General features: G+C 41.1%; 1 protein-coding gene across 2 annotated transcripts in view; it reads left to right on the top strand.

Moving 5' to 3' along the window:
* The first annotated feature begins 2,776 nt into the window (after positions 1 to 2,776).
* Positions 2,777 to 18,003, top strand: part of LOC132767691 (retinol dehydrogenase 16-like) — a 30,582-nt gene continuing 15,355 nt past the window's right edge. Inside the window, exons 1-3 of one of the 2 annotated variants that reach the window (XM_060762908.2) lie at positions 2,777 to 2,972; positions 14,336 to 14,666; positions 17,344 to 17,602. In XM_060762908.2, coding sequence (XP_060618891.2) covers positions 14,354 to 14,666; positions 17,344 to 17,602 — 572 coding nt within the window. In that variant the 5' untranslated portion in view covers positions 2,777 to 2,972; positions 14,336 to 14,353. Of the gene's footprint in view, positions 2,973 to 12,235; positions 12,306 to 14,335; positions 14,667 to 17,343; positions 17,603 to 18,003 lie in introns of those variants that run through there. The other variant, XM_060762909.2, reaches the window with a different exon arrangement.

The following is an 18,003-nucleotide window of genomic DNA, read 5'->3' as shown; positions in this document are numbered from 1 at the left end:
TGTAATGACATAGAAACTTAGAATCACAAAGTTGAAAAAGACCCCTTTCTGCTATGAAGGAATATGCAATCAAAGTGTTCCTGGCAGATGGCCTCTCTGTTTAAAAATCTCTGAAGAAGGAGACTTCACAGTTCTCCGAAGCAACAGCATATTCCACTATAGGCAGTTCCCAAGTTACAAACAAGATAGATTTTATAGGTTGTTTTTAAGCTGAATTTGTTTGTAAATTGGAGCAGGTGCAGTTTTAATTGTAACTCCAGCCAAGAATATTATAGGCATGTGCGATCTATTAAAAATGTTTAAAAAAATTATCACAAAATTAGGGAACTGGCGTTTTGTTTCTAAAGTGTTTCTAAAGTATACTTAGTGAAAATTAGGTTGAGAAACGCTCATTTTGGCCCAGTCGACACTGCCATATAACCAGTTTCTGAAGCTAGATAATCTGTTTTGGATTACATGCCAGTGTAGACTCATATAATCCAATTCACAGCAGATAATCTGAATCCAGAAACTGATTTATATGGCAGTGTAGACTCATATAACACAGTTCAAAGCAGACAGTCTGGATTTTAAGACAGTGTAGACTCATATAATCCAAGTCAAAGCAGATAATCTGGATTCAGAAATTGGATGATATGGCAGTGTAGATTTGTATAATCCAATTCAAAGCAGATAACCTGGATTCAGAAACTGGATTTTAAGGCAGGTTGGACTCATATAGCTCAGTTCAAAGCAAATATAATGGATTCACACACTGGATTATATGGCTGTAGTGACTCATATAATCCAGTTTAAAGCAGATAACCTGGATTCAGAAACTGAATTATATGGCAGTGTAGACTCATATAACCCAGTTCAAAGCAAATAATATAGATTCAGACACTGGATTAATGGCTGTGGAGACTCATATAATCCAGTTCAAAGCAGATAACCTGGATTCGGAAACTGGATTATATGGCAGACTCATCTAACCCAGTTCATAGCAAATAATCTGGATTCAGACACTGGATTATATGGCAGTGTAGACTTGTATAATCTAGTTCAAGGCAGATAATCTGGATTCAGAAACTGGATTGTATGGCAGCCCAGACTCATAATCCAGTTCAAAGCAATTAATATGGATTCATAAACTGATTATATGGCAGTGGAGACACATATAATCTGGTTCAAAGTAGATAATCAGGATTGAGAAACTAGATTATACGGCAGTGTAGATTCATATAATCCAGTTCAAAGCAGATAATCTGGATTTAGAAACTGGATTTTAAGGTAGTGTAGACTCATATAATCCAAATGAAAGGAACCCAGAGGGTGCTCACCAATGCTTCCTCTTCATCCTGGAAAGAAGTGACAAGTGGAGTGCCATCAGCAGGGTTCCGTCCTGGGCCCGGTCCTGTTCAACATCTTTATTAACGACTTAGATGAAGGGTTAGAGGGCAGGATCATCAAGTTTGCAGACAACACCAAATTGGGAGGGATAGCCAATACTCCAGAGGACAGGAGCAGGATTCAAAACGATTGACAGATTAGAGAGATGGGGCAAAACTAACAAAATGAAGTTCAACAGAGACAAATGCAAAATGCTCCACTTAGGCAGAAAAAAACGAAATGCAAAGATACAGAATGGGGGACAATGCCTGGCTTGAGAGCAGTACATGTGAAAAAGATCTTGGTGTCCTCATGGACAACAAGTTAAACATGAGCCAACAATGTGATGTGGCGGCAAAAAAAGCCAATGGGATTTTGGCCTGCATCAATAGGAGCATAGTGTCTAGATCTAAGGAAGTAATGCTACCCCTCTATTCTGCTTTGGTTAGACCACACCTGGAATATTGTGTCCAATTCTGGGCAGCACAATTCAAGAGAGATATTGGCAAGCTGGAATGTGTCCAGAGAAGGGCGACTAAATGATCAAGGGCCTGGAGAACAAGCCCTATGAGGAGTGGCTTAAGGAGCTGGGCATGTTTAGCCTGAAGAAGAGAAGGCTGAGAGGAGATATGATAGCCATGTATAAATATGTGAGAGGAAGCCACAGGGAGGAGGGAACAAGCTTGTTTTCTGCTTCCCTGGAGACTAGGATGGGAACAATGGCTTCAAACTACAAGAAAGGAGATTCCATCTGAACATGAGGAAGAACTTCCTGACTGTGAGAGCCGTTCAGCAGTGGAACTCTCTGCCCTGGAGTGTGGAGGAGGCTCCTTCTTTGGAAGCTTTTAAACAGAGGCTGGATGGCCATCTGTCAGAGGTGATTTGAATGCAATATTCCTGCTTCTTGGCAGGGGGTTGGACTGGATGGCCCATGAGGTCTCTTCCAACTCTATGATTCTATGAAAGCAGATAATCTGGATTCATAAACTGGATTATATGGCTGTGTAGACTCATATAATCCAGTTCAAAGCAGATTATCTGGATTTAAAAACTGCATGATATGGCAGTGTTGCTCGATCCTTAATTTCCTACCATCTGCTTACTAGGTTGCTGGTGTCTCGCCTTAGAAAAAGTTTGCAAAAACAAATTGCGTCATTTCTTTTCCTTTTTTTTATACTTCTATGCAACAAAATAATCGGAGTTCCTCTTCCAAAGTTCCTCACTGCGTGTTTCCATTGCGAGGGAAGCTGGACCCCTTAGGAAACCGGTCTCTGTGAACCCCCGTTCGCTGCCTCCCAGGCTTCCTGATCACCTGACCCTTGGGTGTTCCTTGGACCGGACCCCGGCTGATCTTCCCGGGACCCGAACGCAGGAGTCAGCCAAGGGCCAAGCCAAGAGAGAGGGGAGGAGAGAGAGAGAGAGAAGTCACTCCTTGTCCTCCTTCTCCTCCAAGCTGGGATCCCCTCCTTCGTGGTTTTCATCTGAATCGGCCGGCTGCCAAATCCCTCCTTGTTTTGAAACTTCCCCATTGCCCCACCATATAAGCGAGCGGAGTCCCACGGCGAGGCTGTGCTTGGGTTTTGCCAGCCAGGACACGTGTCGAGGTACGTTTTGGGAACGCGTTGTTCCAGCTGACTCGCCGGCTTTAGGGGCCAAATGGGGAGAGCCAGAGAAAAGGGCTAAGAGTAAAGGAGGGCAGGGAGGGGGAGATCAAACTACAAGAAAGGAGATTCCACCTGAACATGAGGAAGAACTTCCTGACTGTGAGAGCTGTTCAGCAGTGGAACTCTCTGCCCCGGAGTGTGGTGGAGGATCCTTCTTTGGAAGCTTTTAAACAGAGGCTGGATGGGGGTGCTTTGAATGCGATTTTCCTGCTTCTTGGTAGGGCGTTGGACTGGATGGCCCATGAGATCTCTTCCAACTCTAGGATTCTATGATTTGGAGGAAGGCTTGCCAAAAGTGGGGTGTTTGCCTAGTGGGGTTTCAAACTGCATTCATTCTACAGTGTAGATGCAACCCCTAATTCGCCTGTTAGGCTGACCATAGCAGGTGAATTAGGTTTTGCACGTACACTGTAGAATGAATGCAGTTTGATACCACTTTAACTGCCATGACTCAGGGTTGCTGGGGAAAAGTATGATAGCTGGGATCCAGTGCTTGGTTGCACAACGTGGGTCAGAATTACACTGGCACAGCTATAAACGTAACTATTGGTAACTGGCATTTTTACCATCCTTCACACTTAATTACATGTGGATGCAGTGTGCTATAAACTTCATGTCTCGCACCCGTCTTCGCTTCTCTAATTCTGACTTGCGTTACGCAACCAGCATTGCGTCCCAGCTATCATACTTTTACCAGTTGCTGTGAGTTTTCCAGGTTGTATGGCCATGTCCCAGAAGCATTCTCTCCTGATGTTTCACCCACATCTCTGGCAGACATCCTCAAAGGTTGAGGGGTCTCTTGGAAATTAGGTAAGTGGGGTATGTATATATATATATATATATATATATATATATATATATATATAATATTTATATGCCGCCCCTCTGAGGGGACTCAGAGAAACTTACAAGATATATACATACAATATATTATATTATTAGCATAGTACATTAGACAGGTCACAGGTTCAAATCCGAGGAGAGGCGGATGAGCTCCCTCTATCAGCTCCAGCTCCTCATGCGGGGACATGAGAGAAGCCTCCCACAAGGATGATAAAAACATCAAATCATCTGGGCATCCCCTGGGCAACGTCCTTGCAGATGGCCAATTCTCTCACACCAGAAGCGACTTGCAGTTTCTCAAGTCGCTCCTGACACTGTATTGAGTTATATATTGAGCATTACTTCATCTCCAAAGCTAACCTTGAGCTATAGATAGGGAAAAAACCTACTTTTTTTATAAGCCATAGCAGCTCAGGGTTAGGGTGAAAGATTCCAGAATCTTATCAGCCTTTTGGGGAAAAGGTTGCCTCAGTTTCCTCCTTTCTGTTGAAATTATCCACATGCTTGTGGATTTCAATGGCTTCTCTGTGTAGTCTGACATGAGAGTGGTCCAGCACTTCTGTGTTCTCAAATAATATGCTGTGTCCAGGTTGGTTTATCAGGTGCTCTGCTAAGGCTGACCTCTCTGGTTGAGTTAGTCTGTAGTGCCTTTCATGTTCCTTGATTCGTGTTTGGGCAATGCTGCGTTTGGTGGTCCCTATGTAGACATGTCCACAGCTGTATGGCATACAGTAAACTCTTGTGAATTAGTGTTACTGCCTCTGTTTTATTTCTTTCTTTCTTACTTTGATTTCCTAAAGGAGAATTACGCTGGATCTATACTGCCCTATATCCCAAGCTCCTTCTGCACTGCCATATACAATCCAGATTATGGGCTTTGAAAAGCTATGGCAGTGTAGATAATCTGGATTATCTGATTTGATAATCAAGATTATATGGCAGTGTAGAAGGGACTTCTGGTTCTGATCCCAATTATCTGCTTTGAACTTGATTATATGAGTCTAGACTGACAGGTAATCTGGGATAAACAAATACTCTTGGATCAGAACCTGGGATATACGGGAGTGTAGATCCAGCCTCAAAGTGGCAAGTTTTACCAGACTTTTCCGTTCTGTGTCCAATAAACCAATAAATTGGTTCAAAACTTGTTTCGGATGTAGGGGGGTGCTGGTGGTTCGATTACAAAGTCAATTCCGATTTGCACAGAAAAAAATGTTCTAAACTTTTGGAAACTTCCGAGACTTCCGATTCCTTTCATTAATGGTTTGAAGGTGTTATTTCTTGTTTCATTGGGTGGTTTTTTGTTTTACTCCAAAAGCGGGGGAAAGCAAGCGAAGGAAATTCCTTCCTTCTCTGGTTTAAAATTGGCATCTCTGGCTTGAGCTGAGGCCAGGAAATTCCTTCCTTCTCTGGTTTAAAACTGGCATCTCTGGCTTGAGCCGAGGCCAGGAAATTCCTTCCTTCTCTGGTTTAAAACTAACTTCTCTGGCTTGAGCAGAGGCCAGGGACCAGAAGCGGGAAAAGCTGAATAATTTCCGACTCACTTCATGAGTCGTAACAAAAATGGTGAAAAAAGCTTTGGAAGGGCAAAGGGACTTCCAGTTTTCTTAATAACTTCAAAATCGCTTCAAAAAGGTAATTTTTCCGACTTTATTCCAAATTACGAAGATTCCAACGATACCTAACCATGCCTAGTGCCCAAGAGTGCAGGTGCCTCACCAAACATGGTTGAATGAATGTAGCCTGACATCACTTTTGACTCCTGTGGCTCAATGTTATTTATTTATATTTATTTTATTAATCAATTTTATATACCACCACTCCCTGAAGGCTTGGAGTGGTTTACAAGCCTTAGGATTCATAGTTTGGTGATTCATAGCTTGGTGAGGCAACAGTACACTTTGGTCCCTTCCACACAGCCCTATATCCCAGGATATCAAGGCAGAAAATCCCACATGATCTGAGTATGGACTCAGATAACCCAGTTTAAAGCCGATAATGTGGGATTTTCTGCCTTGATATTCTGGGATATAGGGCTGTGTGGAAGGGCCCACAGGCAGAGGAGGTGAAAGACCTTGGGAAAATGACAACTCCCATTACATTGGTATATTTGTGTGTGTGTGTGTGTGTGTGCATCAGGAGCGACTTGAGAAACTGCAAGCTGCTTCTGGTGTGAGAGAATTGGCTGTCAGCAAGGACGTTGCCCAGGGGACGCCAGGGTTTTTTGATGTTTTACCATCCTTTGTGGGAGGCTTCTCTCATGTCCCTGCATGGGGAGCCGGAGTTGACAGAGGGAGCTCATCCGCACTCTCCCCAGATTTGAACGTGTGACCTGTCGGTCTTCAGTCCTGCTAACACAAGGATTTAAGTCACTGCGCCACCAGGGCTTCAATCCTGTATATCTTTTTCAGCGCATTTAGACACAATCACTGCAGTGTTCATTAGCATTGCTATCCTAGGCAGGTCTCTGAATCACTGTGCTGTGGGGAGAGGGGAGTTTGCTACTAGGTAAAATGGTTGTAAAGATCGCAGTGTAAAAAAATACTACTGATCTGAGAAATTATACCCTGGGACAAAGGTGGGATATAAATGCAACAAATAATAAATATGTGATTCTGATAATAATAATAATAATAATAATAAGTCCCTGAAATTATTTAAAATAATAATAATAATAATAATAATAATAATAATAATAATAAAAAACTTTATTTATACCCTGCCACCATCTTTTACAAATTGCAGTAAAATAAACAACATAACAATAAAGTATAAAACATCAAAGCATATAAAAAATATACACAAAACATAGAAACCAAACATAATGACAGAGAGCGGGCCACATGTACATACAATATTTAAAATGATTTAAAATCCATGAATGATGAACTTTGTATGGTTTATTCTGACTTTATATAAGTGAGAATATCTGAACTAAACAGCAGGAAATATGTAATAATAAACCCATGGATCATGGGTTTTGGCCTTCTTAGTAGGCATTTACAATTTTGACCAACAAAAAAAAAAACCCTCTGGTTTTGTAAGACTTTGGTATCCTGTATCCAAACATGACCTCAGATTTGTGCCATCGTGGGCTGTTTTTATTTCTCCATAGCTTGCATTGTGTTTTGCAATATGTGACTATGATTTCTTTGGGGAGTAAAGAGTAAACAGTTAGAAAGGGGTTTATTGGTTTGTTGCGTGCCGTCAAGGCCTTTTCCGATTTATGGCAATCCAATGAATCGATCATGGGTTTTTCTTGGCAAGACTTATTCAGCGTGTGTGTGTCTTTGCCTTCCTCTGGGGCTGAGAGAGTGTGACTTGCCTCAACTAAAGACTAAGAAGTATTGACAAGCGAAGGCTTTCCATGACTGCACTTTCACTCCATGGGAGCATAAGGCAAATAAAATGTTAAGTCTTTCAGATGCTGTAAGACACATTGTTAAAAATCAGTGCTATGCTGTTAAGTGGGTTGTAGTTTGACAAGGTCTTTCGCCTTCTCGGCATCAACACTTGTTTGCCTCATCAAACGACAACTTTCTTTTTTTTTTTTTCGTGTCAGGAGCGGCTTGAGAAACTCCAAGTCGCTTCTGGTGTGAGAGAATTGGCCATCTGCAAAGACGTTGCCCGGGGGACACCCGGCTGTTTTGATGTTTTATCATCCTTGTGGGAGGCTTCTCTCATGTCCCTGCATAGGGAGCTGGAGCTGACAGAGGGAGCTCATCCATGTTCTACTCGGAATCAAACCTGTGATCTGTTGGTCCTGCCGGCACAAGAGATTAACCCACTTTGCCACTAGGGGCTCCTTACTACTTCCATGATTTCATAGCATTGTGCCATGTCATTTAAAGGGTGTCAAACTGCTTTAATTCTATTGTGTAGATCAGTGGTTCCCAACCTTTGGTCTTCCAGGTGTTTTGGACTTCAGTTCCCATAATTCCTAACAGTTGGGAAGCTGGCTGGGATTTCTAGAAGCTGAAGTCCAAATCACCTGGAGGATCAAAGGTCGAGAATCACTGGTGTAGATGCACCTTTACTTAAGCGTATCCATGGACACACAAACACACATCCAGCCAGAGGGGGAGAGATTCTGAGTATTGTACTAACAACTTCTGGAGGATCATGGGTTCTACATTCTGATTCTGGTTGCTACCCCAGACTAGTAGATTACCACATTATACTGTTAATGAGTTGGCATCCCACTTTAAATTCTTTGGCTGCCTCCTGTTGAAACCTGGGATTTGCAGTTTAGGGAGTGGGATTTAAATTGGGTTGTTGTAGGTTTTTTCGGGCTATATGGCCATGGTCTAGAGGCATTCTCTCCTAACGTTTCGCCTGCATCTATGGCAAGCATCCTCAGAGGTAGTGGGATTTAAATTTCTCAGCCATAGAGGACCTGGGCCTCCCTAAACTATAAACCCCAGAATTCTGTAGGAGGCAGAAACCGGATTTAAAGTGGGATGTCAACGCTTTATTGTAGGATGATGTTTCTTCTGTTTCTATAAAGTGGCAAGTTATCTTGGTCATGCTTGAAAGAGATTGCATGGGTTTGCACTTATGCCTAGTCTGTCCCGAGACAATTTGCAGGAAATGACTGAGCAGGAATTGCTAAAACACACACACATATGTACACTCATACTTCTGTATGCCAAGGTTCCTGATATCAGAGCATTATAGTCTCCTTCTATATTGTCATATAAATTCCAGATTATTTGCTTTGAACTGGATTATATGGCAGTGTAGACTAAGATAATCCAGTTCAAAGTAGATAGTATGTATTATCTGATTTGATAATCTGGATTATATGACAGCATTGAAGGGGCCTTAGAGGGAACCCTTCTCTCCTTTCCCAACATAAAAATACAACCAAGTTTAATGAATAGGTTGCACCATGCCATGAAATCTTGGTAGTTCTGCCTAAGTAGAAAAGCCTGCAAGAGCTGATTGAAGTCTTTTTATCGGCTGATAAGATAGTGCTTCTGCCCGCAGGTTATGAGGCGATAGTTGAATATTGTATCCATACAGAAGTTAACAGGAACACTGGGTGTGTCCACCCACTTACAGTTATTCTCTACTCCATAGGTGCATTCACACTGTAGATGTAATACATTTTGACACTATTTAATTAAGGGTCCTTCCACACAGCCCTGTATCCCAGAATATCAAGGCAGAAGATCCCACATTATCTGACTCAGATAACCTAGTTCAAAGTGTTTCGGCGGTGACCAGGGGAGCACTTGCACAATTAAAACTTGTGCACCAGCTGCGCACCTACCTTGGGAAGTCTAACTTGGCCACGGTAGTCCACGCTGTGGTTACATCCCATATAGACTACTGCAACGTGCTCTACGTGGGGTTGCCTTGGAAGACTGTTCAGAAGCTTCAAATGGTCCAACGGGCGGCAGCCAGGTTACTAACAAGAGTGGCGCTCAGGGAGCACACACACCCTCCCTCCCGGTTCCCCAAGCTCCACTGGCTGCCAGTTTGCTACCAGGTACAATTCAAAGTGCTGGCTTTAGCCTTTAAAGCCCTAAACGGTTCCGGCTCACCTTACCTGTCTAAACGTATCTCTCCCTATGAACCAGCTAGGAGCTTAAAATCGTCTGGGGAGGCCCTACTCTCAGTCCTGCCTCCTTCGCAGATGCGATTGGCGGGGATGAGAGACAGGGCCTTCTCAGTGGTGGCTCCTCAGCTATGGAACGCCCTCCTTAGGAATATTAGGGATATTGGATCGGCCACCTCCCTCCTAACATTTCGAAAAAGAGTTAAAACCTGGCTTTTTGAGCAAGCATTTGCAAATGCAGTGTAACAGACTAATTTAGATCCACGGAACGATTGGACGATACAACGGGAAAATGATTTTAGTAATGAGACACTGAGGGCTTGGGTTTTATTGTTTTTATTATTTTTGCTGTTTTATATGGTCTATATTATATGTTAATGTTTTTAAATTATATCTTATGTCATTGGGGGCACTGATTGCCGACTGTAAACCGCCTTGAGTCACCTTTGGGATGAGAAAGATGGTATATAAATATGGTAAATAAATAAATAAATATTGTGGGATTTTCTGCTTTGATATTCTGGGATACAGGGCTGTGTGGAAGGGCCCTTAGTGCTATGGAATCCTGGGAGTTGTAGTTTTACAAAGTTTTACAAAGTCTTTAGCCTGCTCTGCCAAAGTTGTACTTTGGTGAAGAACTCCCAGGATTCCTTAACATTGAATTGGTCTCAAACCGCATTAATTCTGCAATGTAGATTCAACCCCTGCCTTTATTTGAGAGCCCTTCCACACAGCCAGAATATCAAGGCAGGAAATCCCACATTATCTGAGCATGAACTCAGATAACACAGTTCAAAGCAGATATTGTGGAATTTTCTGCCTTGATATTCTGGGATATAGGGCTGTGTGGAAGGGCCCTGTCCCTTTGACAGAACAAGCCTTTATCTAGAGTCAGGTGGATTGTGTCAGCAATGTCTTGAATTGCCGTAACAAAGAATGCTGGGTTTAAAATCAAGATTTCTATTTGACTTTTGTTCATATCTGCCGTCTGACTGATGTGCAATTTTTGCAAACTGAGCATTTAACCTATAGAAGAGTCTAATCTTAAAACTTGGATCGTGCCCTGCAACCCATCTGGCCTTTGGAGCTACAGAACGAGGCTTAGAGATAAACGGAGACACTTCTCTGTGAGTAACTATTTCCGTTTGGTGCTCGAACTGTGGCAATTCTATTCAAGGACACTCAGAACATACCAGGAAGAAAGAATAGTTACTTTTATTTAATGTGTCGGAAGCGAATTGAGGGTACAGTTATAATATATTAAAAACTGCAAAGTTAAAAACTTGGCATTATGCTAAATGTCTTGTGTCCAGAAGCTGGCCACTTGGAGTGCCTCTGGTGTCGCTGTAAGAAGTTTCTCCATTGTGCATGTGGCAAAGTTCAGGCTGCATTGTAGTAAATAGTCTGTGGTTTGCTCTTCTCCTCACTCACATGTTGTGGACCCCACTTTGTAACCCCATTTCTTAAGGTTGGCTCTGCATCTCGTGGTGCCTGGGCATAGTCTGTTCAGCACCTTCCAAGTTGCCCAGACTTCTGTGTGCCCAGGAGGGAGTTTTTTTATCTGGTCTCAGCGACTGATTGAGGTTTTGGGTTTTTACCTGCCACTTTTGGACTCTCGCTTGCTGGGGTGTTCCTGCAAGTATCTCTGTAGATCTTAGGAAGCTGTTTCTTGATTTAAGTCATTGGCATGCTGGCTGATATCCGAAGAGAGGATGGGCCGAATATGTCACTGCCTTGGTTCTTTCATTACTGGCTGCTACTTCCCGGCGGATGTCAGGTGGTGCAATACCAGTTAGTCTAATTTCTCCAGTGATGCAGGCTGTAGACATCCTGTGATAATGCAGCATGTTTCATTAAGAGCCACATCCACTGTTTCAATGCCAAGCCAAGAAAGAGCAGTGTAAAAAGTTGATAACAGAAGTCGATATGGGCAGGAGTAGTCAAAAGGGTATCAAAACAGTTGAGCAATGCTCCCTCACAAACTAATACCCAAGCCAACTTAAAGGCAGATCAGCTAGTGCATCAACTTCTGAAGAATGGGAAACCCAACCTTGCCACCAAACTAGGAAGGAAACCAATAGTCAGACAATCAGATAATGAGAACAACACCCTTCATTAATCTTTTACATCTAGCGAATTGGAAATGACTCTCAATAAATGTAAAAATGGCAAAGCAGCTGGCCTGCAACATGTACGGAGGGAACAAATTAAGAACTTTGCCCCAAAAACAAGGTGCTGGCTACTGAAGCTGATGAAAAACTGCATTGCATCCTGTCAGATCCCTAAAACGTGGGGGAAAGTCATGCTGGTGAACCTAGAAATTCCCAAAAAGATGTCCCATTGGGTTAAAGACAGAAAACATTTATTTTATTCATGATGTTTCTACATTCATGGGTTCTGTATCACTAACCTCAAAAATTGTGGTGGGCTGGCTGTATTTAGTAATGGATTGGATTTTAAACTATTGTGATTTTCATATATTTCCTAGTGAATCCAGGGATTTAACGTTAGAGCAGATTATTTCATTTCCCAAATTGGATTTCAAACACACAAAAAGATCAATCCATTCCATTTCTATTTTTAAAACATTATTTACTCTATGTGTAGCACCCAGGCCAAGCACCCTATTGGAGGGCATGTATGAGAATCGGCTTCATATTAGGTTTTCACATGGTTTGATCTTTGTGCAAACTGCACAAAGACGCCTCTTGAACTTGACTGCTGTTTATCTCACTCTGCAAGTTAAAATATAATTTAACCTCTGTACTCCACATACCTTGCATAAGTGTTTTTTTTGCTGTTAGAAGTATGCCAGCTCTTTGTTGAGGTTATTTTCCATTGCCTCATTTGTTGGCCAGAGGAAAGAGGTGAGAGAAACGAATGATATGAAAAACCCTTATAGTCATTGGAAATGCTTCATTAAAGCTATTGCTTATTTGATGTCATGATTTATGGCAATTAGAGAGCAAGAATGGGCTAACTTGAGCTTTATAGGAGATACATTGTGTTTTAACAGAGCTTGAGATGTGCAATAGCAAACAAGTGGCTTAGGGTGATGGGCACTGAATAGCAGAATAGTTTTTCACTGATCTCATGTTAAAGCTCAGGGATCTGTTTTTCAGAGCATAGAATGATAGAGTTGAATAGTGGAATAATAGAGTTGGAAGAGACCACATAGGCCACCCAGTCCAACTCCCTGCCATGCAGGAAAAGTACTTTGATTGGGGTTGGCAGTGGGTTGGACTGAGCAGCTCCTGAAATCAAGACACTTCTAGGTTAACTCGTATGCCAAAGGATATCCAGGTATAGAAAACAACACATATATGCTCACATACCCATAGAATTGTAGAGTTGAAAGAGACCACGTGGGTCATCCTGTCCAACTCCCTGCCATGCAGGAAAAGTACTTTGATTGGGGTTGGCAGGGGGTTGGACTGGATGGCCCATGTGATCTCTTCCAACTCTATGATTCTATGGGTATATGAGCATATATGTATTGTTTTCTATACCTGGATATCCTTTGACATACGAGTTAACCTAGAAATGTTCTTGATTTCAGGAGCTGCCCATTTTAGGCCCCTTCTATACTGTGCTATATCCCAGGATCTGATCCCAGATTATCTGCTTTAAACTGGATTATATGAATCTCCACTGCCAGATAATCTGAATTAAATCTGGGATCAGATCCTGGGATATAAGGACAGCATGGAAGGGGCCTTAGAAGAAGGACGTAGAAAGGCTTTAAGTGTTATTCTTATTAATCCACGGGGTTTTGAAAACTACTTGGTAGATCATAGCTGAACATTGTGTCCCAAGATCTCAAAATCATTACAGAGGAGGGAATCCAAGGTATGACAGTTTGAAGTTCATTTTGTGTACAAATGCACTGTGAAGTTACATCAATGTCAGATCATTTGAACTTCCATGGCACCTTTGAGTGGAATTCTGGGACTTGTCGTTGGATGATAGACTTGAAATGCATCTCAAGCATGGTTGGTGGATGAAGGAGAGAGCCTTCTTTGTGGTGGCCCCTTGGCTCTGGAACTCTCTTCCTAGGGAGATCAGACAGGCCCCCACTCACAATTTTCTGCAAGGAATTAAAAACTAGGTGATTCACTTGAGAATTATCCTGACCTTATCTAAGCTCCGGCACTTTAGTTGGCCTCTTTCCTGTACTTATGACACTTTAATGGCCAAGGGCATTACTCTGACAACCCAGCCCTCTGACTATTGCACTTTCCCTCGGCTCTTCCAAGGAATCATTGCACTTACTCTGAGCCCAAACCCAGTTTCAAATTGGCCAGCCAGGATATTGTTTTTGTGATATTAATTGATTTTGATGTTTTTATTATTTGTTGTCATTGATTGATATTACTGTTTCTGTTTTATTGTAATCCTTGGACTTGTCGCTCTGTAAGCCGCCCCGAGTCTCTTCAGGGAGATGGAGGCGGGGTATAAAATATAGTTGTCGTTGTTATTTTAAAGGTGCATCTGCACTTTGAATTATAGCAGTTTTACATGACTTCCATGGCTCAAGTTTGACAACTTCCATGGCTCAATGCTATGAATTCAGTGAAGTTGTAGTTTTACAAGGCCTTTAGCCTTCTCTGCCAAAGAGTGGTGGTGTCTTATCAAACTGCAACTCCTAGGATTACATAGCTTTGAGCCATGGTAATGAAAGTGGTGTCAAACTGCATTCATTCTACAGTGTAAGTGTACCCTTAGCCCAACACACTGCTCTTGTACCATACCATGCTGGATTCGTGGTAGGGGGAAAATTCAGATTGCAGGCTTCAGATCTGTAGTCTTTTAGATGCTATATTGTATTAAATCCTTGCAAGATTGTACGTTCCTCACCCATCAATTACATCTCATAAACCTTTTCCTTCTCTTCCAGCCAAAGCAAACTTTGGCCATGTGGCTGTACCTTGTAGGCATCCTGGGCCTTTACCTGTTACACCGATGGTACCGTGAGAAACAAATCTTGAGCCCCCTGACAGAGAAGTATGTCTTCATAACTGGCTGTGATTCTGGCTTCGGCAATTTGGTGGCCAGGCAGCTAGATGCCCGTGGCCTGAGAGTCCTAGCAGGCTGCTTCACGGAAGAGGGGGCAAAGAAACTGAAAGAGGCAACATCACAACGTCTGCAGACCACCTCCTTGGATGTCACCAGGACCGAAAGCGTGGCCCAGGCAGCAGAGTGGGTGAAAGGCATCGTAGGAGACAAAGGTTCGGGTGCAGCTGGGAAGGGCTTGGATTCTGTATATGGTTTTGAGCCTGAGCCAGCAGCTGTTTTGTGGTTACTAAAAAGAACATATTTCCTTTAGAAAAACAGGCAGCCACCTAATGCTGCATTAGACAATTGAACCAAAACCTAAAAGTTTGTCATTGCTGACCTGTACATTTGGAAAGGCTCGGGTGCTTTCTGTGGCACAGAAACACATACTACAGTTCTTGACTGCTTTTTGAGAGCGGTTTCAGAGTTAGGGACATAAATCTTCACAAATTTTGATCTGTTCGACAAAACCAATAGCATATTTACCTCCTCTGAGAAGGTCCTCAAAAATGATGTAGTTTTCAAATGTTATTCAAAACTTGTTTTGCCTTTTAATAGCATGTGCATCCTATATGGATCTAACTATCTTCTTTCAAGCATCCAAGGTAGAGTTCTAATCTACCACCTTGGGCCCAGCTCACTTTTGTTTCTAATCACTGGAGGAAGCAGACACTAAAATATTTTATTAATTCGGGCATAAAGTTTTGTTTGTTGACCAGTTTAAGAAATATATATCTGTTTGCAGACTATATATACACACACAGAGGCATTTTATACATGGACCCTCGATATCATCTGGTATTGGGTTCCAGGGACCCTGGAAATGTCAATGGCGCTTGAGTCAAAATGCTCAAGTGCCATTATATGCAATGGCATGATACAATGGGGTCCCTTATTTAAAATGGCAAAATCAAGGTTTGCTTTTAGAATTTTGTTTTGAATATTTTCAAACTGTAGATGGTTGACTCCATGGATATAGAGTACTGACATTATTATGATAGGTAGGTAAGTAGAACATTACATGTATTTGAACAGAAAAAAGAGTTTTTCACTATGTCCCTGGAACCAGTGCATGGAAACAATACTTCCTTTGTTCTATAGCTTTAGATGGAAAAGCAATATTTATGATACAATCCTACTTTTCCTCAGCTTTGGTTTTGAATATTGTCTTCTTTCATTACTTTCACAAAGTTCCTGGGAGTTGCAGGATTCAGGTAACAAAAATGGATTACTGTCAAAGTATGCCTGAATATTGTCAATTTTGGGTTGTTTTACTACCCTATAGAGTGCCACTTAGATTTTGTAACTTGACCAACAACATGCCTTGGACAGTTTGTATTTTTATGTATATCTTTAATTTGTAACCTACCTTTATTCTGGCATAAGACCCACAACATACAACAAAATTGAGTGGCCTCTTATAGAGGTGAGAAAACTCAAAACTAATTGAACAATTATATCAAAAATGGAACGCCTATAAAACAACAACACATTCAAAACATAATTTGGAAAAGAAAAGTCCTACACGCCACATTGAAAACACCCATGTACCATATATACTTGGATATAAGCTGAGTTTTTCAGCCCTTTTTGGGGCTGAAAAAGCCTCCCCTGGCTTATAATGGGGTCAAGGCTCCGATCCTGGAAATTTTCCCTCATATGTTTGCAGGTCTTCACAAATCTTATATACATATAGATATCTAGAGATTTCCATGTACCTGTATATCTGTATGTATACATTATTTTTATGTATGAATTCCCCCCCCTCATATGTTTGCAAGTCTCTGCAAATGCTGCAAATCTATATATTAATATTATCAATTAATATATAGAAGTACCAGATATATCTGTATATCTGTGTGTATGGATATGTGTATATATAAAATAATTGTATATATATTATATTATATAGATAATTATATTTTATTTATTTATTTATTTACATCACTTATATCCCGCCCATATTAGCCCGTAGGCGACTCTATATAGAGAGATGTCTAGATAGATTATAAATCTATATTTAGTCCTGCATTGTTTATATAGGCATTGAATGTTTGCCTGTTACTATTTTGGAAGCTGACCTGAGTCCCCATGGACTAGGATACAAATGAAATTTTATTATTATTGTTATTATCATTATTAAGTTATTGTCGATACCATATTGTTTTTGTTGACCCTACTTTTCCACTTAGAGCTAGTTTCAGCTTTTGTTTGAAATATGGTAAATATTCAAAAACATGTAACCTACTGATGCCTCAATTAGTGTAATTTTATTGGTATCTATTTTTATTTTGAAATTTACCAGTTGCTGCTGCATTTCCCACCCTAGACTTATACTTCAGTTAATAAGTTTGCCCAGGTTTTTTTGTGGTAAAATTAAGTGCCTCGTCTTATATTCAGGTTGGCTTATACTCAAGTATATATGGTACCTTTCATTTTAAGAATTAAAGACTTGCTTAAATAAAAAAGTCTTTGCCCGATCACTGTTTTTGATCAAGCTGTGCCTTGCAGAGTGTGTGTTTGTGTGATAGGTGTGCATGTGATGCTTCAGAGGTGTATTACACTCAACAAATCATAAGGCAATGCAGTATTTATATACATCTCAAAAGAAATGTGTTCATACTGTATTGGGATGGAATAAAGTATATATGGGAATTAAAAGCATGGAAATACATTGTAGGAACGTCTTAATATGTTTAAAATTGAGTACAAAACAGATCCAATGAAAACCATCAGTTATATGGATTAGATATAAATTAAAACCACACCGTCATATTACCAGTAAGACCATTAAAATGGGATGCTGTTATTGGACCTCTGACTTTTCCCCTCTCTTTTTTTCTCCACCAGGGCTCTGGGGTTTGGTGAACAATGCCGGCGTCTCAATCCCAACTGCTCCCAATGAATGGCTGACCAAAGAGGATTTCCAGAAAATCTTAGATATCAACCTTTTGGGTGTGTTTGATGTGACCAAACACATGTTGCCTTTCCTGAGAAAAGCCAAGGGGAGAATTGTCAACGTTGCCAGCGTCATGGGCCGGGTGTCCTTCTTTGGCGGTGGCTACTGTCCTTCAAAATATGGAGTGGAGGCTCTTTCTGACAGTCTCAGGTAACTCTTAGTTGATGACTTTTTCAAAGTAATGTCTGCAACTACCTTTGCCCAAGGAGAGAAGTTCCCTTAAGCAAATTGATGTTTTTTTTTAAAAAAAAAATAAAATTGCAAAACATCACATTTGGAAAATACCAGAAAATCCGGCTTCAGAGTGATGTGTGTGCTTTAGGCCTGGGTAACAACGGAAAAATTTGTTTCTAAAATTGATTTGTATTTGGGGTTTTTTTTTGTTTCGATATTTAAAATAATTACAAAATTTTCCCTTAAAAAAGTTCGGTATTTACTAAATTTCGTTAATATTAACGAATCAATTCGTTAAAATGGCGAACGCGGTTGCACGACGTGACAATAATAGTTTTAAATAACCTCGGAGAAGGAAAGAGGGGGGAAAGAGAGAG

The sequence above is a fragment of the Anolis sagrei genome, chromosome 2, assembly GCF_037176765.1.
Source record: "Anolis sagrei isolate rAnoSag1 chromosome 2, rAnoSag1.mat, whole genome shotgun sequence".
NCBI lineage: Eukaryota > Metazoa > Chordata > Lepidosauria > Squamata > Dactyloidae > Anolis > Anolis sagrei.
The sequence above is the reverse complement of the archived record's forward strand: the minus strand, read 5'-3'. Positions and strand labels throughout refer to the sequence as shown.